This window comes from Lepidothrix coronata, unplaced genomic scaffold (assembly GCF_001604755.1).
Source record: "Lepidothrix coronata isolate B3197 unplaced genomic scaffold, Lepidothrix_coronata-1.0 Scaffold103, whole genome shotgun sequence".
NCBI classification, from domain to species: domain Eukaryota; kingdom Metazoa; phylum Chordata; class Aves; order Passeriformes; family Pipridae; genus Lepidothrix; species Lepidothrix coronata.
This window is the reverse complement of record NW_016690283.1, coordinates 1871156-1894996: the sequence shown is the minus strand read 5'-3', so window position 1 is coordinate 1894996 and position 23841 is coordinate 1871156. Positions and strand designations below refer to the sequence as shown.

Here is a 23841-nt window from a genome sequence, read left to right as displayed (position 1 = left end):
AAGGTCAGTCATAGAGCATCTGAGGGACAGAGCAAGTGCAAGAAGAGTTATAAGGACCTATTGGTACGAGATAAACTTTTAATTACAAAAGTCCCACTTGAAAGCTCTCATTCTGCTGTTCAATGATACAGGAGAAAAGTTTCATGAGCCAAAAATTAACATCAAATGCAGCCCATGCTATTGTACCCATGGATTTTTACCAGATTCCCTGGCTACACCATCTCCATCTTCTACCTTCAGACTTCAAGAAGAACTTCTAAAAGTCTACAGTTTCATTTTAATCAAATATTTGTTCCTGGATGCCAGTGGCTCTTTCAATTGAAACTCAAATTTGATCAGGGGAGTGCAGACCATGATGCACTGTAGGCAAGGAGATTAACTTTCAGCCTAGCTTTCACCCAGTGAGGATGATAACAGGAGGAGGAGATTAGACTGAGACCTTGCACTGGTAAGTAAGGAAGACTACACACACACAACACATGTACGCACAAATCCTTACTGCTCTGAAAACTCACAGATTGCAGCCATTTCACTAGTGAGCATGTGAACCACAAAACTGCCCTACCTGGGAGAAAAGCCACCAATGAACACGAGGCTGGAAGGGTTGGGGTTGGGTTTATGAAACACAAAGCAATTAAGTCAATCATAGCAACCAGATCCTGGAAAAAGGCCAGTTTGGCAATGTAGTCAAAAACCAAATGAAGGGATAGGAAACCACTGCACCTAGTGCAAGATCTTAGGAGGAAGCACAATCTACTCTTCAGTGCAAGGCACCTCAAGGAATTTTCTATCCCTTAGTTTGTGCTATTTACTCACTGAGTCACCCTGGGAAAGGTCATTCACCCAGTATGCTGCACCAGAGTGACATACCTGAAGCAATGTGACATGTGTGCAGAAAAGCCTAAGTCTGCTCACCATCCATACTTATCAGAAACTGTCACACCATTCACCAGAAATGTGAGTCCTACTCTGCAAGCAAGGAGACAACAGGATGATAGGATCCTGTGGTCCATCAGCACATCGGGACTTGAAGGGAAAGAAGTTACAGCTCACAGAGCTCCTACTTTCTTCACATTTGGCAGAAGCTTGCTCATAAAACAAACAAACAAACAACTCTTTGAAGAGTTTCTTATTCTTGTGGTAACACTCGTCTGGGCACTGACAGGATTCAAACCAGACGCGGTCGAGGGAAGTCTGGAGTCACACCAGGTTTAGATCTCACATGCCAAGAGAGGTCAAGACCTAGCCAAGCCTTGAATTGATGACTTGCAAAGAAAATCCCAGGACACAGAGGAAGTGGTGTTGGTGGGAGAGTGCCTTTCCCTCGGACTCATTAGGAAACACCATGTGATGATGCTCTGGTGAGGAATATGAAGTGGTTTTCATTCCTATCTGCTATAGCCCAAAAGGCCAGTGTATTTGTCCTCTGTAAAGGTCCTGTGGAACTCTTAAAAGACGTGGTTTTAAAACTGGCTAAATTCCATTTTAGTCTCTTACATTCTGGTCATCACATCCCCTGAGGGAGGGTTTGAATTTCTCTAACTTAGCCTAAAAATTGGCTTGGTTATGTGTGCATGTACAATACCTTTTCCAAAGATGGACAGAAATCTATTTGGACGTTGGAACTTTACTATTTTTTCAAGTGAATAAAGTGGTTTGGGGTCTGCTGACACTGATTTCATTATGACTACTTCTCTGTTTAGAGACTTCTACTGGAAACAATATACAAAAAGGTAATAACCAAGCATTAACACGTACTGGATAAAATTTTGCAGATACCCCAGTGTTCTTCAGTTCCTAGCAATACTTCTTACAGAGATATCAGCTGGGCTGGAGGACTAGGAAAAAAAGGAAAACTAGAAATAACTTTTATATAATTTCTCCCCTGGGAACAAACTGCAAAATCTTTCTCACTGGTCTACAGATTATAGAATTATTCACCCTGACATGGTTGCTACAACAAACTAATTCTCATGCTGTACTGTGATCCCCAAGAGATGCCATCACAAAATGCGTGCCTTGTGATCAGGGTAATACAGCAGCAAAGATCTCATTTCAGTTACTCCCAAAGACCTAAAAACATGATTGGCTCCCTGAGGGTCTTTTCAAACAAGCAGGACCAACACAGTCTGACCTGACCAATGGACCTCAAACACTGCTAATTCCTTGAAAATTTGCTCCTTCTAGGAAGCAAACACCAGGACATTTTGTCCACACAGTAACTTGGTGGTTAGGTTCCTCCAAATTGGCCTGTTTGACTCCAGTTTTGGGATCTCTGTGATGATGCTGGACTCCCAGCAATACTATGGGGAAGTAACCACCACAGCTCTAGAGTCACTCTTCATTGGACCTTGACTTCTACTTCGCAAAAATTATCTAAAGAAACATAACTGAAGTGAAGCCTTTCATGAGAATGCCGGCAAATAATCCATTACTGTAACAGGTCTGAAGTCAACAACCAGGTTCAGATCAGCACAAAAAAAATTGCTAATGCGAACTATTTTTACAGCAGAAATACACAAGCAGGATTTAGTACCATTTATTCCATGTTATCTTCAGAAGAACACCTCTCTTCAGGACAGTATGTGAAAATGAAGTCAACAGACCTAAACAGGCATTTCTAATTAAGCATATACTTACATGTTTTCCTAAATAGGAAGAGGCTTTAAAATGGTTCTCTAGCCTAGACTACTTTTTGTGTGACCCTCTGCATCATCAGCTCATGCCATAGCTCCTACCATGCTCTAAGGTGTCCCCCCCAAGTATCAGCTTAAAAAAATCATCAAAAGGCTCACATTCTCCTGATTCGCTATCAGCTACCACTATCAATTCTATCAAAAACCAACCCCCCACATACCAACAAAGTGAGTGCAGGGAATGCAGTAAACTTGCTCTTGAAGTGGAGCACGGCCAGCTGATATCATCTAAACCTTGAATATGGTTTTTTTCCATAGCACATCCTCCCACAAGATTTGCCATGTGCATGTTTGCCATTTGCTCCAACAAAAGAGAGGAGACAAGGCAGAAAACGTACCCATTGGTCCTACAGGAACTGCATAACCTGGACATGCTTGCAGGATTCCAAGCATGCACAAGTCATCTCATTAACATGTTTGTGTTTTTTAAGTCCACTCCATCCATTCTATTAATTTTTAGGTACTTAACTCCTTTAGTAGAGTTGGCTTTAGTGTCCTGAGTTTCAATGGAGGCTGAAGGAGTTTGACATAAACTGTGATGTTTGAAAAACCCACTGAGGCTTTGCATTACTAGCACTTGACAAGCCAGCTCTAAGAGTCAACAGTATTTGGAAACCTACAACACTCACTCTCAAATATTGTTAGCCAGACCCAATACAATGAGATTTATGATCTAAAATAACACAGAGACCTTTAAAAATTTGACCCTTGAGAATGCTCTAAATTTTATCTGTTAGTTGTCTATTTAATATCACTGGTGAAACATAAAAGAATGGGAAAGAAAAGCCTCCAAGGCAGAAAATTGTGTAAAATCACAAATTCTCAAAATGGTCTGGCACACAGAAGAAGAACATACATACGTGGTTTAGTGTCAAAGCCAGGGATTTAGAAAGCCCACTTAAATGCACGCACTCCCACAGGAGTGCTGTGCAGATCTGAGATTTGCCAGAGTAACAGCACCCAGTTCTGCCCTTTGGTTTGTGCAGATGTGTCTGTACGGCGTCAGCTCCATGCAGGGTACGCAAATCCAGAGTTCTGCCAAATAGGGTCCTTTTTTTTATTAGTATTATTTTTTTTAACTTTCCCCCAGCCATCTGGGTGGTCCGAGAATCAGACCCAAAATACCTAGGATCCCTCGAACCACATGTTCTAATCCCAGCAGAGTTGACTCAGTCCTTCATCCATCCAGGGTAAATTGACTTCTCTGCTCTTTGCTGCGTGGGGGGAACTTTTGGATGAGATTTGAAAATTTCCGCTCTGTATGGACATTAAAAATCCTACATTTTTTTGGCCAGTATCACAAGCCAGCATTCCTACCATTAGTTTTTATCTCTCAGCACCTTGTGTGATTTGTTCCCCTTGGCCACTGATAACTGGGAATACAGATTAACCAGCACCTGAAAAGGGATGTGCCACAGGGTTCATTCCACAGGCCAATGGGATGGATGAGGTTTGGCCATTTATCTTCACACACACTGGAAGGATTTCAGAGAAATGCAGTGAAAATGAGGAGGCTGAGCAGACTGATATTCGACTATATGCTGCAGGCTGCAGCCTGGCCAGAGAAGGGAGGAAGGATATGACAACATGCAGCAAATATCTGGTGGGATGTGTTACACAAGGAGGTGTGTTAGGAGCAGGAGGGTGAAATTCAGGGAGAGAAAAAATGGAGGGTGGACCAGAAAGGTGAACTGTATGGAGAGCTTTATATACTGAGAGAGGATTTGCTACAGGATAGAGTAAAAGTTCAACCAAGAGATACAAGACCAGAAAGGGGGAACCCACACACTCCTGCGCTGTACAACAGAATGTGTTACAGAGAAGCAAAACACCGCAACAGGTTCCATCATCTTGTCTTCATGACTGTAAGAAGCTGGTGAGAGGTGAAATGTCATCTAGAGAGGGGATTTATTTAGGATTAAGAAAAAGAAGAGGCCAGGAGGGGCAGTGGTCTCCATTTAGCTGAGAGAAAACTTGAGAAACAAATGCAGAACGCTGGAGTTTAAAAGGGCAGGAAGTTGGCACTGAACATTTATCCATTTTCACAGATGCTGAAAGCAACGGAGAACGGGCAATCCCATTGAGATAGCTTCTGAAAGACACGCACTCTCTGTTTAGAAACTCTTTAGAAAGCAGCAGGAGAAGTGAGTTCAAATATTTTTTTTTCTAAAGCACAAGCTTAACAGCGGATAAGGTGGAAGCATGAAGTCACTTTTAATCTACTATAAAGTGAGGTAAGCAAAGGGATTATCACTTAAGACTCGCTGACATGAAGCTCTGAGAATGACATTTAAAAGCAATGGTGGATTATAGAGTGACATCATATTAAATGAACACATGCCAGAGGTTTACATAAAAGACCTCAAAGATCATGCTTTTGTTCTCAATACTACAACGTCTTAGCCATTTTTACACTTCTGGTGGTGATTAGGCTAAATTAGAGCTGCAGTTTTTCACAGCACCAGCAACTTGGTGGCCCAGATCTTCACTAAGTGGGCACGACTCCATCTGAGCTCACCAAGACCCTTCACTCCAGTTCAATGTCACCAGTGTTCAGCATCTGAATACAGCCCAAATGTTTCTAAGTCCGATCTGTGTTTCATTGCATAGTTTAGTGACTCTGAACCCTGAAGTCACTCTGGACTTCAGGTTTGAGTCATTCAAAGTATTCTGACAGCTGTTTAACTAAACACACATAACGAAAATACCCTGAATTTAAGGAATGGCATAGATGTGCAGATTTCTCCCATAATGGAATATGCTTGAAAACTGTTAACAGGGTTCAAAAGAGAAAGCTGCGGGGTTTTGTGTTTGGTTGGTTTGGTTTTGTTTTGTTTTATGTTTGTTTGTTTTTGTTTGGTTTTGTTTTTTTGTTGGTTGGTTGGTTGGTTTTTTGTTTTGTTTTTGTCTGTTGGTTTTTTTGGTTTTTTTTTTCTGTAGAATAGTTTATCAGATTGGAAAAGCCTACAGAAACATTCTATCCCTGATGAGTGTTTTGGATTATGTCTGCCCCATTTTCAAAAGACCTGATCAGCCTGTCCTCCCAGTGAGGCCAGAACATGCTAAGTGTGTACCTTCTCAGTTTCTGCACAGGTAGGCAGCGCTGTGGACTTCCTTCCTGATGTCTGAAAACATGCTACAAGCCCAATCTGGGAAGCAAAAGGAGTCGCAGACTACCTGACTTTGCTTAGCTCTCGAGACATCAGAATGCCATGATGGCATTTTAGAGATGGGAAAAATAAAGCACAGATGGAATTAAAGTAATTTTTCCAGCTCCCAAAGCATGACAGTAGCAGCCCAGTATTTAATTTGTGGTCTCCTGGAGATGGATCAAGTGACCATCAAGTATTAATCCTGGTATTGACAATCCCCCAAATCACCTCATGTATGTTACCAAAGAGCCACCTAAAAGCAACACACTCCTGCTAATTACAGAGGTTTGAACCAGCCTTCTGGAGGGGACCAGCCTCTGCAAACCATTGAAAACTCACACATTCTTATTTTCTTAAATAAATAAAATAAGCATGTGGGAAAGAAGGGGACAAAATAAATTGGATGTGGGAGCCCCCAAACCTGTTTCCCAAATGAGCAATGTATCTATTTGGTGAAAGTCGTAAAACTTTGCAAAACACATAAGAAGGCCTCTCTGAGCAGCTGTTTGCTTTGACTCCGAAGGGAGCTCGCTCTGTCTCCTAAGCAGCACAGAACCATCAATCACGGCCTGCCAAAGATTTTCTACTCCAGTAGCAAAGTAAATATGAAAACACACAGGTTTTATTGGTGTGTATATTCTGTGGCTCAGACGAGCGGCATCCTTGCTGCAGGAACAACCACTACCAGGGGTCCCATCCCAAACTGCCTGACAGGATCCCAGCTGCTGCCTCGTGGGAGCTGTGTCCCATGGAGGCTAACTGAAGGCACTTTATGCATGCCCAATAATATACAAAAGCGGCTCCAAGAGCAGTGCAAACAGCTCCTCTCTGCCATGGAGCCATGAATCCCCCTGTGTGGAGGGGATGACAAAGAGGCCCCAACAGAAAATGAGGAGCACCATCAGGTAAGCCCTGGCAAGGCTCATCTGAAGCGTGGTCAGGGCCACAGGGCACTCGGAAAATTTCACTGCAAAACTCCAACACGCCTTCACTGTGTGCATTGGAAGGGAGATTTTTCAAAGGATTTCTATCCGGCAAAATTGATGGGGGTTTGTGTGTGTTTTTGTAGAATGGGAACAGCAAAAGGCACATCTGTGACAATAACAAATTCCAACTCTAAAGTAAGAGACACTAGTGTTTCTAAAAGCAGTTATAAGATGATGATGATTATTTTTTGTATGGCTAAACAACATATTTTCCCTTAACCTCACTTGGCCTCCCTTGGCTGAATCTCACAAAAAACAACAAAGGAAAGAGAAAACCAGCCTGAAACAGATATTCAACATGGAAAATCTTGGGCTCGACATTAAATTTGGCAAATTTGTAAACACTTGAGACATGGTCTTGTTATGATGAAAAGTTCAACAGTCACCTTGCCTGCCTGTGAATTACTCTGCCTAAACAGCTCAGGAGCATTGGAACTGGTCCTGAAAAGGTATTCTGTAATTTTTAACACAGTAAAAACAAAACAAACTTCAACAAGGAGGGGTAATAGGATCAGATAAAGAAAAAAAGTGTAGGCTGGATATCAGGGAAAATCTGTAATATAATAAGATCTCAGGGAAATGGAAGAAGATCCCTGATTAAATGAGATAAAATCCCTACCAGAGGGAAATTAAGGGCAACTCCACGTTATCACGGAGATGGAATCTTCTCTATGTTTAGGTCTTTGGGACAATTCAGTCCTCATGAAAGCCATGGAATTTGTGATTATCAGCTATGGGGTTTTTTTTACTATTTTTATTTGTGGACAGAAGAGCAAGAACAATATTTTGTTAATAAATAATGTCAGAACTGCATCCTAAAACCAGGATGTTGGTAGAAAAACAAGGTTGCTTTTGTTTGTTACACTGCGTAATGCCTGATGGGTTTTAACCACAGTTTAGGAGCTACTGTTAAAAAGCTGCTTGCTGAGTCAAGCCTAGGCACGCTGTTTACAAGGGTTAGCCCCGAAGGCTCTTGCATTGGCAGGGACTTTTAAGCTGAGCTAAGTAGTTTTTAGCTATTTTTGTTGTGCTTTAAAAAAAAAAGTTAGTGTAGCTGAGCACACCAAATAGTGGGGAGTGCAGGGGAGCTATCAGTAATCACCTCTGATATCTGCCAGCAGCTTTCCTCTGGAGTCAAGGGCTTGGTCTTGCAAAGCTGACACTGAGTCCCCTTAGTTTAAAGTAGATGGGAGTTATTGCAGAGACCAGGCCCCAGTGGAATAGGGTTTTTCTGAAGAAGTTCACTAAAATACAAAGTATCCTTTTTGTTTTAAAAGAACCTGTTCAATCTTATAAAGTGAATTTCTCTGGTTCAGCTTTGGACCTGCAGACACACCCTGGCTGATGACTTTCCCTCCAACAGCGCTGACCTATGTTCTACCTACAACCAGTGGTAAAGAGTGAAATTCTGACAAATCAATGAAAGCTGCACGCAGAAAACAAATGTAACACCCACCACTGCTCTTCTACAGAGACTGCGGAGAGCTCAAGGATCATTTGAATGAGGTACTTTATTTTTCTAGACAAGCCAAGCAAGCACCATGATTCTGTCAAACTATTACTGATGCCAAAAAAAAGTCCAAAAATGAAAGATGTCCAAAAATGCACCACCAAATAAGTAAAAACAACAGAAAAGTTGTACAGAAAAGTAGGTTGTCCTAAGGACTGCAGAAACACTGGAACAACACCCTGAAAAAAATCAAAAAAGTATACTTCAAGGAAACACCAACAAAATCTGCTTCTGGATGTACATAATAAATCCTCAGTGATTTGGAAGAAGACTCAAGTCCCGAAAATTATTTGTCATGCTACTTAACAGCGATATCACTGAGACAGAAGGAATGACAACACTGAAGAGAAATGCAGCAAGTCTTTCAGGCCCATCTTGGCCCACGGGTCTTTTATTACTTGAGTTTTCCACATTCCTATCTACGTTCCCAAGAAAAGGGTCCCACAGGTGGTCCTGCTCAAGAGAGCCTTGCAACTGGAGTTCCCTCCAGTTAAGAAAAATAATGTATGTTCTCATTAGGCCAAATGCAAACAGTGATGAAGGGGAATGCACTGACATGTCACATCGAGCAATCAGGAAGCAAACCTTTGACATAATGCAGCAGGCAGATAATAAGACCCCATAGTTAGCAACAAATGAGACTGCACTTAATTTGCTGTGCAATGTTCACATAATTAGATAAATTTGGTACCGTCAAGACAGCAGACGGCTAGAATATGGACTTGATGAATTGGGGACTCTCTGTCAGGCACCGATCACATTAATCATAAAGCCAAAACGCAGTGACACAATTTTTCTTCCAAACATTTGCCACAATTTTCTAGAGTGAAAATATGTATGTGCTCTTTTTTCTTTTTTTTTACGTGTTGTCTGCTTTTAAAACAAGAAGGATTGATTTCTGCACCATCAGATGGAGTACAATTTCTGGAGGCTCAACTGTCTCCGCAAAGTCCACCCACTCTACCGAATATGAGCCACGCAACCACTAAGTATGTTCTAGCCCAGCTCTACCATCATGTTCTGGATGATTTCACATTGGAGATCCTCCAGCAAGGAGGGTGAGTGCTATGTTATGACCTCCAGAGACTGGACGAGAGAGAAGAAAGACAAAAGAAAAGAAGAATAAACACTAGAGCAGTAAAGGGCAGGACATGAGGTTAAGATAGTTGCAGGTAAAATTTAAAGAGGAAAAATGATTGAGAGACTAACTCCACAGCTGCTGAGAATTTTCCCAATGTGGTTGTGCCATAGCACAGGGCATTTGGAAAATAGCCAAACAGAAGTGGCGTTCCCTTGACCCTAAAAAACAACCGCAGCCAAGAAGTACTTGGCTGCTCAGCTTTGGTGCTTCACCAGCCACAAAGGCACCTTTCAGGGCAGTGCCCAGGTAGTTGCAAAGAAGATTATGTTTCCTCTTCTAAGACGCACAACCAAGTTTTCTCTCCAGTACCCTGCAAGTTGGTTTTGTGAGAGGAGCTGCTGGGAAGGTGAGGAATCACAAAGAAGAAAGGCAATAGTTGTTTGCAAATAGTTATTTGCCAACAACTGTACCCAAATACTAAGCAGGATACTTGGTCCACTGATAGACAAATGTGATCACTGCTAACACAACAGATTATTAATATTGGTGCAGATGAACTAAAGCCTGATCTGCCAGTGCTATACATTGGCCAGGGTTGAGAGCTGGAAAACTTCGAAAAAATAAAATAAAATACTGGCTCCCCTTACTGGGAATATGATTCACAGGTACATAGCATCAGCTGGCAAGCTCTTAGTTGCATTTTGGAGAAAAAAACTGCTGTGGAGCCCCAGCATAGATAAAGTGCATCCAATGCTTCTCATGAGGAGTGAAGGGGAGCACTGAGCACACAAATAACATGTGACAAACATCAGAACATCTGCTACCCTCTCTTCTAACCACTGATTTTAATACTACCCCTTTCAGAAGTCAGTACGTGCTTTATTAGCCAGAGTTCTGCTTTATTAACTATCTCCTATTACGTTGTTTTATTATTCTTTTTCTACAATTTTTGCATGTACTTGCAAGCAAGATCAGAACTATTTCATTCATCTCTCTTATCCCCCCCCCAATTCCCATGTTACCAACCTGCTTTGTCATTTCTCTTTTGCACTCTGTATGTAAGGAGCTGCTCTGCCCCTTCAAACATCCAGTCAAACTGACTGACAGCCAAAAAGACAATGACTTGTCTTCCGCTAGGATCCGGGGGAGTGCCCTATCATTTATTTCCTGCAGTATTTTGGAAGCGGAATAAAGCCCTGGTAGCTGTGGGACTCCACAGATCTCCTGGCTGCTGCTGTCTGCATTACTTGCCGCTGAGGGACTGTTCCCCTGCTCACACCCATCCAGAAAAAGTACAAGTAGCCGCAGCAAAGCTGGATGAGCACTGGCCAGACAGTGAAGCCACAATAGGACTCCAGAGGACCAAAGGAGAGTTTTGTAAGTGATGAGTCCTAGTTGTTCTTCCCTTGCTCTACTTACAAAAGGTTTCCAGTCCTTACTGGTTCCCCTACGCCAAGTGCTCTGGGACCTGTCCCTCACCAGATGTCTGGGCACTCCATTACAGCTGCGGGTTGAAGGATTTTGGGATGGCTGTGGGACCACCAACCCCATTACACTGCTCCTCATCTCCCATCTTGTCTTCAGAGACAAGACGAAACCCTTCCAGCCACATGGTCATTACAACGTCTGCTCACATCTCTGCTGGCTCCATTTTCCTTGCCCTCTTCAAAGCTTACAGGCGGTGAACCCAGATCTCTCTATAAACATCTCCTTCAAGACATCAAGGACTATTGACCTGTCATGTCCTGGATGAGGAGATTAACCATGAATCACCCTCTCAGGGTACAGGTCCTGACCGGCACCTGTGCTCGCTGCCCATCAGGTGCCCTGGGGAGGCGAGACTTTCATGAGAAGGCCACCACCAAAACCCAGAGTCCTGCCCCTCCGGAGTGGACACCCACATGAGAACCTGGCTTCTTACCACATTTTAGAAAACACTGCCCAGCCCATTCGGGACGTTGTCCAGTGAAATCAAACTGAACTATGGCATTCCTGGCAGCCTTTTGCCACTGTCCTCAGAGCTGGCAGGCAGGGAGGAATGGTACACAAGGTCTCCAAAGGGAGGGACCAGTGCTTGGGTCTTTGCCAAGATGGTGACAGAAATGACCCAGGCAAGGTATGATGTGAGAAACACGGCGGGTGCAAAAACACAAGCCTGTTCCTGGGACCTGAGCTGGATAACAACAAAGAAGCCCTGTACTCCCATCCTGCTGCTATAGGGCACTTCTATAGGCTTAACAGAGCTGTAAAGCATTCCTGCCAGGGAGGTCAGTATTGTCACTGGATGGGGACAATGAGGTGGAGGGTGGCCAGTACGGTCAGCTTGCCAGAAGAACAGTAAGTCCCTGGGACTTTAGCAGTGGGATTCTGCATACTGCATGTGGCTGACACTTTAGCAAAGCATGGAAGTGGAGGTGCAAGACTTACCCGTGGATAGCGTGGATAGAGTGAGGTTCGTAATGGTATCGTCCTTCCTGGTGGCGCATGTCAATTGGCAAAGGAGCGTGGAAGGCCGGAAAAATGTGCTGCGGCACTGTTATGGGGAATAGAAGAAAAAAAAAGGGACTTCAAAAACTTTTCCTTCCCTTTTAAAACAATTTCAAAGGCACTAAATCTCCATGAATTTCAGAGCAAGAGCAGTGCAAGACAAGGGGTCTTCATGATATCAGCGCTATCATACACCAGAGAAGTGGAATGAATAAATAATCAAAGTCATGCGGAGAAATCCTACATCTTCGACATAAAAGATCTCCAACAGGGTTTTTGACAAAGACAAGCAGCTAAGCGCTCTTTGAACTTGAGGAGATTATAGCAAGCACCAAGGAAAACTAGACTTGCAACGCAAATCAGACTCAACAGAGCCTGGTGGGATCCAGACCTGCATCGTCCCTCAAGCCTGGAGTGGCAGCAAACACTGTTCCTGAAGGTCTGTACACACAAGTTGAAAATATTTACCTAAAAATATAACAGCAAGAGCAGTGCTAATGCAGAACGTCTAGGCAGTCAAAAGAGGCTCAAAAGCGCCTACTGCCAGGTTCTGAGAGAGAAGCCCAAATTGCTCTCACTTGTAATCACTTGAGGCCCTATTTTTTATTCATTTGAGAAGCTTGTTTCATCTTTGATGGAAAGATAAAGTGGTCTCAAAAGGCACCGAACACCTACATTGACTTATTAAATCTACAGGTTTTAATATTTATTATTGACCCCAAAAGTTAACAGCGAGAATATTTGAGTGAGTTGAGCTGATGGAAAATTCATCAGGTTATTTCTCCTCGCCACCCCCAACAACACTGCCTGGCTGCCTGGGCCCTTCCTGCTAAAATTACAGAAGCTAAAGAAATACAATTAGCAGAGCCTCGACAGCAATACCATACGACCGCAATAGCGATACCGTACAATCACCCTCTGATAGGGCTCAGCGCATCTGTAAAGATGCCCCTTTCTAGATTTGTGGCGGCGATTGGCTTAAAGATAAAATGCTGGTCTTGCTCTGCCTTTACAAACACAGAAGTTCTTCGCTAAACATAACTTAATATCGTTGCAGGTTTTCCCATTCCTTCTCTGGTTTCTTGGCCTTTCTGTCTAACTGGAGACTAAAAGCAAAACAAAACCAACCTCCTAAGTGAGCATTTCAAAACCCAGTCTGTGCTCCATATTTCACTGTGACTTGCCTCCGCGACAGGTACCATCTCTCTGTAGAGTGGGAAAGCACCATCCAAAACCAAAGTGTCAAGGCTTGGGCCAAATCTCTCGCTGATGCTCAGCAAACTCCAGTAAGCGCCAAACTCTTTTTCTATGAAAGACTTAAAAGTCAGCCTTTTGCATCTGTGACTCCAGCTGCAACAGAGCTACTCTGACTCCGTCCGGTGGGGATGTGCTCCTCTTGGGTCCGTCGCGCAAAGCCTGCGGGTAATCCTCATATACGCCTTTCCCAGCATATCAGCCAGAGGATCTGAGGCTCCTACTCCCATTGCAACGTACAATCCCTGAGCACAGTACAGCACAGGCGCCGTCAGCCAGGCTGCCGGGAGAGGTGAGAGACTACACAAAAACAACCTTCCTGCCAACTCTGCTGAAAGGCGTTAAGCGAAGGTAGTCGGGATGGAAAGTATTTAAGGCTCTGCAGCAGACTTGCTCTCTGTGCTCCAGCAAAGGGCTGGCACTTCACACTACCTGATACACTGGGAGCATTTTTGCAGCTCGCCTAATGTCAGGACACAGTAGAGTAACTGTTAACCACCTCCCCCACTTCTGCTCCCCTCCCCTCCTCTTCCAAAAGCAGCTCAGGGAAAGAATGAACTCGCATCCTTTAGGATTTGCTTTGGCAGGAGGAAGATTCACCCTTTAACCATTCTGAGTAGGGATGATCTGTTACATAAGGACACTTGTAAGGAGTCTTCATTTTAAGAGGTAACTAGTGTTTCTCCAGGTCAAAAATACACCACATTTGAGCTGTCACACACCATGCCCTGCTCCTGCAGCACAGTAAAGCCTCTGGTCTCCCCGAATCATGCTCAGCTGAAACTGCTGCCCAGGTCGGCAGACAACCTAAAGCTACTGGCCTCCTCCCTGGGGACACTGCTGTCCCCAGGAGCTTTTACACTGTCACATACAAAGCATGGTCACAAAATCAACTGGCCCTGCACAGACATCCAATGGCAGACAACATCTCTTCCAGCCTGAGGCCCTAGGCTGGGCTTCCTGCAGTGCTCACCCCCATATTTATGCCATACAAATAAACCCAAAGGAGCAGCATCACTTCTGTGGTCCTGGGATCAACTCACAGCCCTGCTCATGGCACCCCTATAGGTGAAGTTTACCAACCTCCCAAAACAAGGTGGTCACTCTGCCAGTAATGGACAGGTCCAGGGCTGAGTTAACCCCCAAAATGCAGGAAATTGTGAACTGACATGGGCTGAAACTGTATTTGCCATTGTAGTTGAGTTTTAATGATACAGATAATCATATCCTAATCCTATGGCCCATTCCCTAGAGCAGTTTAATTTATTAATAATGATTAAACTACTAAAACCAGGTCAAACTGAATATCTTAAAAGCCAGGCCAGTTATGTTTTACTTTGTAACTGTGCATTTGTACATGATTGATTGCTGAGATAATATTGGAAATTTTTGTGCTAAAAGAGTCTTTCCCTGTCACCCAGGAAAGCTGGGAAATAAAAAACACAGACTGTTTGCTGCCTGGCCTCCTTTCCTAGCTATCTATTGATATAAAAATGACATCTCCCCCTCACACCTCTGCTTATTAATGGGAGAAAAATTTCCATGAACTTTCTCCCTCCCACTGACACTGCGGGTTTGTTTTTAGCATTTCAACCTACTTGGTCCATGGGAGGGGCAGTAATACCTCTGCCTTGGGCATCTGTTTCACACTCCCATTTCCAACCCCACCATGTGCCCTGTGCTCGGCTGTCACTAATGATGAGGGGAAGGGTTGTTTTTTGTGACGTCCCTTTGCAATGTTCCAGTTCACAACTTCCCTTCTGCTTCCCTGCCTGGGAGCATCAGCCAAGCCTACAGGATCCAGTGGCTGGTGCTGTTCCTTTTTATTCTCTTCCAGGTGCTTGGTCAGAAATAATGAATGGTTTTATAGGCAATCAACTACCAATTCATAAACGTCAGCCTGGCTCTGCTTCTTGTTCCCACCCCTCCAGAAGAGGGCTGAGAGCTGGCAGCAGGACAGGAACACATGCCGTTAACAAAGATGGATGTTTTACACATAGGAGTTAAAAAGACAATTATATTCAATTACTTCAAGTAAGTTACGGTGATGTATTCCTGAATAGCCACAGGAAGGGTAATATGATGATTAGGGCAATGAATTTGCCAACTTTAATCTAATCAAGACGATCTTTTGTTTAACATTATCTGCTTTGCAGTGGCAGAGGATTTACCAAACCCAAGCAATCTTTGCAGATTTAACCCCAAAGCTGCCCAATTAGCATTAATGATGATTGTTTTACACAAGAGGGAGGAAGGTTTTAGCAGGAGGCCTGGGGAAAGCTGTCCCTCAGGAAAAAGTCCGGCCACACTAAACCATGTAGTACAATACACTGAGGCACAAAGGCACAACAAGGCATCCCCCAGAAGTCCCAAGCACTGGAACCACGGATAAACACTTCCTCTGGTTCCTGCTGAAGGAAGAGAAACTGAAGAACACATCAAAACCAGCACCCAAGGGGAAGGGACAATGAGAAAACAGGGTGTTTTCTTTAGAAATAACACAGTTCTACAACAAGTTGGAGGCACGCAGCTCCCAGGGTGAAGCACGGCGGCAGAGAGGCGAGGCACAGTCAGGAGGCCCCACCTTCCACCCCGCTGCAGATCCTGCAGGAATGTGTCTGCTCCACTGTGCCATTTGATAAGAGGAAAGACGCTGCTACCTGTCCCCACTTGTCGGAGCTGATTTTCTGGCCAAGGTTTATGAGCAAGACACAGACCTCCCACTGCTGTATTCTCATCCTCATCTATTCAAAGGCCAGCCAACCCTCTGGCTTCAAAGAGAAAAGATATGAGGCAGAAGCACAGGTTTAAAGGGGATGTCCCTTTGCCGAAAATCCCAGGAATCAGGGTGGGAGGCATCAGAAACAGGCATTTTTTGAGGATGATGCAGGCTTTTGATTATCTCCACAGATAAAACCGTGCTTCAAGAGAAACACAGACTGCACATATGGGTTTGTACAGCAAGCAGAGGAACCGTTTTGACACCACTCACAGAAGAACCTCTTTTTGAGCTGCCCAAAAAAGAAAATTAGGAAGGGTCGAGTAAGCTTTTTCTATTCCAAATACTTCAGCTTACATATGTGATTATGTATAAAATAAAATAAAATTATGGAAAAAGAAAAGAAATCAGACACCCATCACCCCCCCTCCCTCCCCAGTGCTGAATTGGGTTCCATTTGAAGTTTGCTTTTACAAAAAAAATTCAGAAAGGCCTTGAGAAAGGATTTAAAGAACGTCCACTGTTGGCTCTTGCAACTGGGGTGCTGCAGCAAGACTGTTTGGGAAGAGATCCTGAGAAGCACCCCCACGCACACCCTTGCTACCACCAAATATGTTCTGGGCTCCCCTTGCTTTATCTGAAGTACATGAAAGTTGCACAGGACACCATGTGGGCAAAAAAAATATGGTTTTCCTATCAATGTCCAACAGTCTTCTGTGGGAACAAGCAGTCAAGGCTCTAAGTGGGTTTCTTTGCCATCAGAAATAGTGCATAAGCATTTTTACAATCAACAAGGAAAGTAATTTGTTGAGGAAAAAAGTAAAAGATCATTGTCTAGATAATTCAGTACCTGTAGTGCTTTTCTCAACAAATTTGCAGAAACACCCCTAAAAAATTAACATATTATAAAAGAGGAAACACAAATACTGACTTCTTGAGGTGCATTTTGGCTTTATTTCCTATGGGGTTAGTGATGCATGGGACACACCTTTCATAAAGGGATCACAAGCTACCTTGCAAAGACTAACAGAGCTTTGCTTCTCCTTAGGAAGGGAAGTAAACATGCATTTGAAACACAGCCCCGTTTTTTTTACCAGACAGGGGCTGAAACAGGGTAATGCAGAATAACTTGCGCAAATCTACACAGCCAAACAAAAGCAGGTTACCCAGTGAACCTCAATCACAGCAGGCAGAAATTGCAACTTTATCTCTAAAAGGCTTCAGAGCCCCAGGGTACTGGATGGATTCGTGTTAGTGGGAGAAAAACTTTTCCAGACAACAGTTCACACACTCCTGCCACTGCGATGTCATTAGCAACTGTGCACAAGCAGCTGACACAGAAAAAAAAAAAGGGAAAGGGATGTCCTAGAAGATGCTGGTGAGAGTTCACCAGTGGTTCCACAGCAGCAGCGCTGCCCTGTCACTGGGCACACCCCTCTTACTGGGGAAGGTGGGATGCTGCTGGTGAGACACAGCAGCTTACAATAGCTTTTGCCTCTTTTTTTTTTTCTCCCAGGTCCAGCTTCTTTGAAAATGATAACGGGAGTAACTGCTGTCTGCACTACAGGGAAACCTTTAACATGGGAGGAGGCTTTTCCTAGTTTTCCCGATCTCCAGAGCAAAGGCCCTTCTTGCTGCCTACACTTTCTCCTGGATGTCCAAATCTCACTTTCTTCTCAAGAACAAGGTTAAGGTACAACAAACATGAAGTGTTCTTCACTCTGTCATCCCCTAGAGAAGCCCAAAGCATCAAGTGAGAAAGAAATTTTAAGCAGTATTCGTTTTTCTTATTAGACTTTTTAAAGCCTCAATTTTACTCATCCACAGCATACATTTAAAGGGATGTATTTTGGCATCCTATGAGTATAGTGGTTGTGAAACAGCAAAGACAGGCCCATGCTTTGCTCCCCAGCTTTTCTGTGGTGATTTTCCTCACATCAGAGCTCTCCTGGGGTTGTTGGGTTCTGAGCATCCCTGGACAGCCTCAGCATGTGAGCAGTGGAGGCAAATCCAGCCTCGAGTAACTGAGTGTGTGTGTGGCTACTTGACTCCCTTTGATAGTCCATCCTGGGCGTTTCAGTGTTGTATTTGGATGGCCGCCCCTCTGGCAAAGTGCTGCAGGACTGTAGGTGTCGGCAAGGGAGATGTTTTTGTGTTTGTGTGACGTCCCTAGAATAATGATCTAGCTGTTTAAGTGAGCTGAGCGAATGAATGAGCACAAGAAAAACATCTTCACTGAAAGCGCAGCCAAAGTTAATGCACCATTAATAATGGTCTGGGTGAATTATTGGAAGGGATAATAGGCCTGGGGTCAGGGAAGGTCTGAGACAAAGAACAGGGAAAACTGGGTCACAGAAACATGACAGAGCAGATCACGCTGATGCGTCTGTGGGATTCTCCTCGGATGAAGTCATATACCACCACACAGAATATTAAGGGCTTTGCAAGGACAGCCATTCCCAGAACCACCACTCAGATTGATACAGGGAGGAGGGGGAGCAGCAGACACACAAGGCTACAGTAGCTGCCTCTTAGTCCCCCACGAGTCCCCCTTTGAGAGATTCACTTTAATGTTGTTTAAATACTTTGCAAAATACACCAACTGCGCGCCTTCCTCAAAAAAGGATATTTATGTGGTTGCCAATTACACCAATCTGAGAATTTTCTAAGCAGAGAGATGTGTCTGGGGGAGCATCTACCTTCCCTGAATGGCAGCACCGTGCATTTCTCAAAAACCCATCTGAGGTGCTTCAGCAGCTCTGCTTTTGTCTCTCCAAAATTGCAGCAGACTGGCCATGGAGCCACAACCTCTTCTCCTGCCCCATCACCTGCCTGTCTTCACAACATTAAATTACCGAGTAATCTCGCTTTGTCAGAATTTCCCTTCTTTAAAACGGAGATAATAATACCTCCCTACCTCAGAGGTTTGGTTAATGTTTATACAGTACTTTAAAAATGATGTGGTAATTAAGCTCTCAGTATTATTATATCAACGTGTATAATGATTCCAGCAGACAGCACTATAAACAGGGCTGTACTATGCCTGCTTTCCTTTTGTTGGGCTTGTTAGCATTTGGTTTGGTTTTCATACAGCATACTTCAATTATTATTGGTTAATTGTTCTGTTGTTTTACTACCTGCTCAGTGGCTTTGACAAAAATAAAAGAGGAACCACACAGGTAGAAATAGGAAACACTCATTTTGGCCCACTGTGAACATTACACCAAGGAAAAATGGAGGCAGGCTCCCACCAGCTCACCTGCGGGAGCCTCTCCTGCCCCAAGCACTATAGACCATTTTGAAAAGCTGTTTCCATCCAGAGGGATGGAGAACCAGTTTTTTCTTCTTCTAACAAAACTAATGCAGAAAGATGGTGGTAGCCTGATTTACAAAACTATTTTTTCAGACAACGTGTGCAGAATGTTGGAGAAGGCAATGTGCTTAATTTAACTGTGGTTGGGTATAACAAACCAAGCTTCCCATCCAGGTAAGAAATAACAATCACACAACTAACTTTTGTGGGACAAACAGGTCAAGTAATGGTAAATACCTTGAAGGAGAGTTGAAAGGAGAAGGGGCCTTGCTGGAATGCAGATTTGTGAAAATTAAACAAAAAATAATAAAAATACATTGCTCTTCAGCTATAAAATCACCCAAAAAAAGCCTTGGAAAAGCATTATTGTACTGACATCTCAAAGCACCTGCATGACAGAGACAGTGTGACTTCACACTCAGAGAAATTGAGGCGCAGTGAGGAGCAGAGGACCACACTGAGAATGCTTGCTTCTCCACTCCAGTACTGCTGGAGCCCCCACATGCATCTCAGTACCACAGAATGACCCAGGAGCTGTTGATTTCTCTGCCCAGGTCCCTGCAGGCACACAGACTTTGAATGCCCATGTGGATGCAGTACTTACTTCATGCAGAATAAAGCCCATTCCCAGGGTGACCTGCATAAAAAATGCCATTATAAAATCCATGAGACACAGCAAACATCTCTATCAGACATTGCAAATGGAAGGCTGCCCCCTTTGGCATCCCAGAGGAAACCTCTTTGAATACGATCAACAACCATCCATCCTCTTGGGGACAGCCTAGAGGGGTTTATCCACTTACAAAGTTTATTCTACTGCTTCAGCTCAGGTGGAAGAACAAACACAAGTCTTTTGAAAATGTTGAGGGCTGCCCTTATGCAGCCCCCGCCTAGGACACAGGCAGTGTTGGCACATGGCAGGCAAAACATTGTTCTGGTGGCCATGCAGACTGGGAACACGTTTCAGCCTGGCCACTGTTTTTGCGTTTGGGCAGCACTGCTGAGCCGCAGGCTGTGTCCAAAAGCAGGGAAGGCAGGCAGGCATCTGCAGAGCGAGCTGGCTCTTGCAGCTGGGATGGAGCGAGATTAGATCAGTGAGCTCCCCCCGCAGCCCCGTGGCCAACTCGAGACAACACTGAAGGAATTTGCCCATAAAGTTCCTCTCCATCCCTAGAAGAAGGCAGTGCACTTAAATGAACTCAGGCCCTAATGGAAGAAGGATATTCTTGTTCACCTCACTATCTAACCCATTCGGAAGCTCCTGGCAGCTCCACTCAGCTCTCTCCTGTGTACTGCCTGACCTTTGGTAAGGGCATTAAACCTGTCAGTCTTTTCCTGGGCAAAAGAGATGGAACAATTACAGTGAGGCTAAAAATGGCCTCTACCCCTTCATGGAAAAGTTATATTAAAAATGTAACAGTTCATTGACATTTTCTATAAGAACACAGAATTGTTGTTAAGAAATCAAACCCTGATATTCCTCAGTTGCTATCTACCATCTCCAAAACATGGCATGAGGGGCTTTTTGCCTCATCCACCAAAGGCACTGGTGGCAGAGACACAAGGACACCAGGAAACTCTTCAACGTGCTCCCATACAGCAGCTGGCTTTACAGCACCCTTCACGTATGACCAAAAATGGGGCACTTCGCTTCTCAATGAGAAAACAGAAACTTTCTGAAGCCTGTTGACAATCCACATGGAAAGTTCTGGATTTGCTCTTGTAAAATAGGTCATATCCAAAACTTCCAAAAACTTCAAAATGGTGGTGGTGTGGGGGGGAATGAATATATTCAGGTCTGTAGAAGTATTTTCAAACATTCAGATGGGCATCTGTGAATGAATGCATTATCTATTATTCTACAAGAATTCCTGGGGGCTTCAGGTTATTGATATGCGGCAGCCTTAGGGGGACAAACCATTAATTCTTTGTACCACTGGGAAGGGTAAATAACATGAAAGCAGAGCTCTCCTACAGCCAGGGGGAACCACACAAGCAGGAGGAAGTCTCGCAGTGGGGTGTCCAAACACCAGAGCTCTGATGGCTTTCTGAAGAGCAGTAATTAGAAAAGTCTCTTGATCAGCCTCGCTGTCACCAGCCATCTTCTTCAATCCCAAATAGTTGGAATTTAGGGGAAAGTTTAAGGCAAAACAGTTTTCCATCAGAAAACATTTTCCAGGTACCTGCAGCTGCTGTCAGAAGCAGTACAGAAGAGATTAAGATGGTTTAAGATCTATTACAGACTACAAGAAGAACACAGAAGTGATGCACTTGAAATGCCTTGATTATATTGCAACAATATCTGCCAAGATAGGAAGTTTTTTCTGAAAGAGATTGCTGAGAGCCTTTGCTTCCATTTTCTGTTAAATAAGCATTGAACTCTTTGTGCCACAATAAAATCTGAAACATCAGCAGTGCAATGGCACATGGAAACCTGCTCCACTCACACGTTACTGCTGGAGAAGTTGCAGGACGCCAATCCCACTTGGGGCATAACAGTCTACCCCACCATACCTGCTCAGGAGTTACTATCTCCATGCTAAGCATTTCCAGAGCGAGACTTTTCCACCAGTGCTAGATTTCTGTTAGCTGGACCAGAAGATGTGACCACTGAATGGCAGAAAAGAAACCCAAAAGGCCTAATGCAGTTTATTAATTCCACAGGTGAGCTGTAAATATTGAGAGTCTTGAAAATCACTTAATTGCCAGGCTGTCAGGCCAAGATTTGTTTTGAGGAGGCTGCCAATCTGACAGTTATTAACAAACAAAGAGGCCACAAGCCCTGATTGCACCGAGATCCTTGTTATTTCTACTCATGTGCCACCTCCCAACAGGAAGTACTTAATAAGAATAATAATATCCCGAAAGGCCAACCTACGGCAGTGCAATTAAAAAGCTTTTCTGTCTCACTTTGAGGGGAAAAAAAAAGAGGGGGAAATTAAAATCAGACAGGAAATTCCACTAGAACAAGCTAACTTATTCTAGTTATGTCCTAATAACACAGAATTGTGCCAACTCCTCCAGAAAGCAGAGGAGGGAAATCAAAAACAAAAAGAGGGGGGAAAAAAAGAAAGGAAAGAGTAAAGAAGGCCTCTAGACTGACTCAGATCTGAGGCTACATTGTGGTTTGGCTGTGGCTGCAATTCTAAAGGGAGAAAGGCAGTACAAGCAAATAAAAGGCAGTTTGCTTTTCGAGCAAGTTGCTGCTATATGATGTAACTCCTGTAAGAAAGCGTGACCACTGCCGCTTTGTTGAGAAAAGATACAGCCCAATAAGCTCGAAGGACCCAATGAATCTTGGGGCTTGCTCTCCCAACAGCTGCTGACAGAGAATGGAAAGAAGAAAAAAAAAGAAAAAAAAATCCCAACCAGCAAGGAAGAAATCCCAGCACGCAAGGGGTAGGCAGGGAGGGGGGCAGACCAGATGGTGGTTCAGCTTGTGCCTGCTTGGACAGGCAGTAGGAGAAAAATCAGTTTGTCAAAGACTTCTATGAAAAATGATGGATCCCCTAAGAAAGCCATGTTCACAGAATAAAAGGAGAGAGAAGTTTAAGGAGAGAAGTTTTTTACAAATTGTTATCATCCTGCTTCCTGAGAACCCAGCAGCATCCTGGATTCAGCAACTGCTTGCACCTCCAGCTGATTCAGCAATTTCCAAAACAAATGGGCCAAGAGGATTTGCCCCGACTGCTCTGGGACCAGGCCAATGAATGGCAAACTCTGCCTATTTCACAGTAAAGCTCATTTCATAGTGGAAGCCACATCACTTTAAAACAGCTGGTGAAACAAGATTGTGTGAACCTCATCTGACTGCTGAGTCCCTGGAGTATTCCCTAATATACCCTGAATTTCTCTCTTGGTCCCCAGTACCTGGCTGTGAGAGATGCCCCATGCGTTTCTTTTTTTGGGTACCCAAAAGAAAGATAAATGCATTCAATGCATGTGCAGACATGGTCCTGACAGTAGTCCCACCTCCCCGTCAGCAGTAGAGACTCTGGGAGCAGAGAACCAGAGCATGAATTCACAGGCAGCTGAACATGTTGCTCAATACAGCTCAGGTGCTCCTGGAACTTATTTTACATCTGAGCAGTTTTCCTTCCAAACTTCCAAAGGAGTTTCCCTTGGTTCTCAAAAGTGCAACTGTTTCAGATCACCTAAAATACAAGGCTAATTTGTATATTGCACCATTAGATTGAGGCTTTATGGGAGAAAGTACTAACTGGCATTTATGACCTGAAGGCAGCAGGAGCATCAGACAACACTGCTGACTTCAGTTGCATCCGACCTGACCAAGCCCAGGATCTGTGTTGGTGAGACGTGGAGGGATAGTGCAGAAGCCTCAGCTCAGAAACGAGACTGCTGGAGTACTAAAGGGCAAAGTAGTGAGTGAAGGAAGGAGAGTACATGAGCTATCACACAGTGCTCTCTGGATGACAATTCTCATCTGATAGCAAATCTAGCAGAGCCCTGACCGTGCACCTTCCATTCATGCAAATAAAACTTCATTGAGGAGCGTCATCCCAAGCTGCATCCCAAGGATCGGTCTACAGATGGAAATGTCTTTTAGCATTCACACCCCCAGCCACACATTCACACCTCTCCCTGGAGGTGGCACTGGCACTCATGAATCACACTGAGCCAGC

The 23841-nt window shown here is 44.0% G+C and overlaps 1 protein-coding gene across 1 annotated transcript in view; it reads right to left on the bottom strand.

The window, feature by feature from the left end:
• Positions 1-23841, bottom strand: part of GLI2 (GLI family zinc finger 2) — a 190831-nt gene that overhangs the window by 55145 nt on the left and 111845 nt on the right. The window contains exon 3 of the mRNA XM_017823590.1: positions 11853-11958. Coding sequence (XP_017679079.1) covers positions 11853-11958 — 106 coding nt within the window. The remainder of the gene's footprint in view (positions 1-11852; positions 11959-23841) is intronic.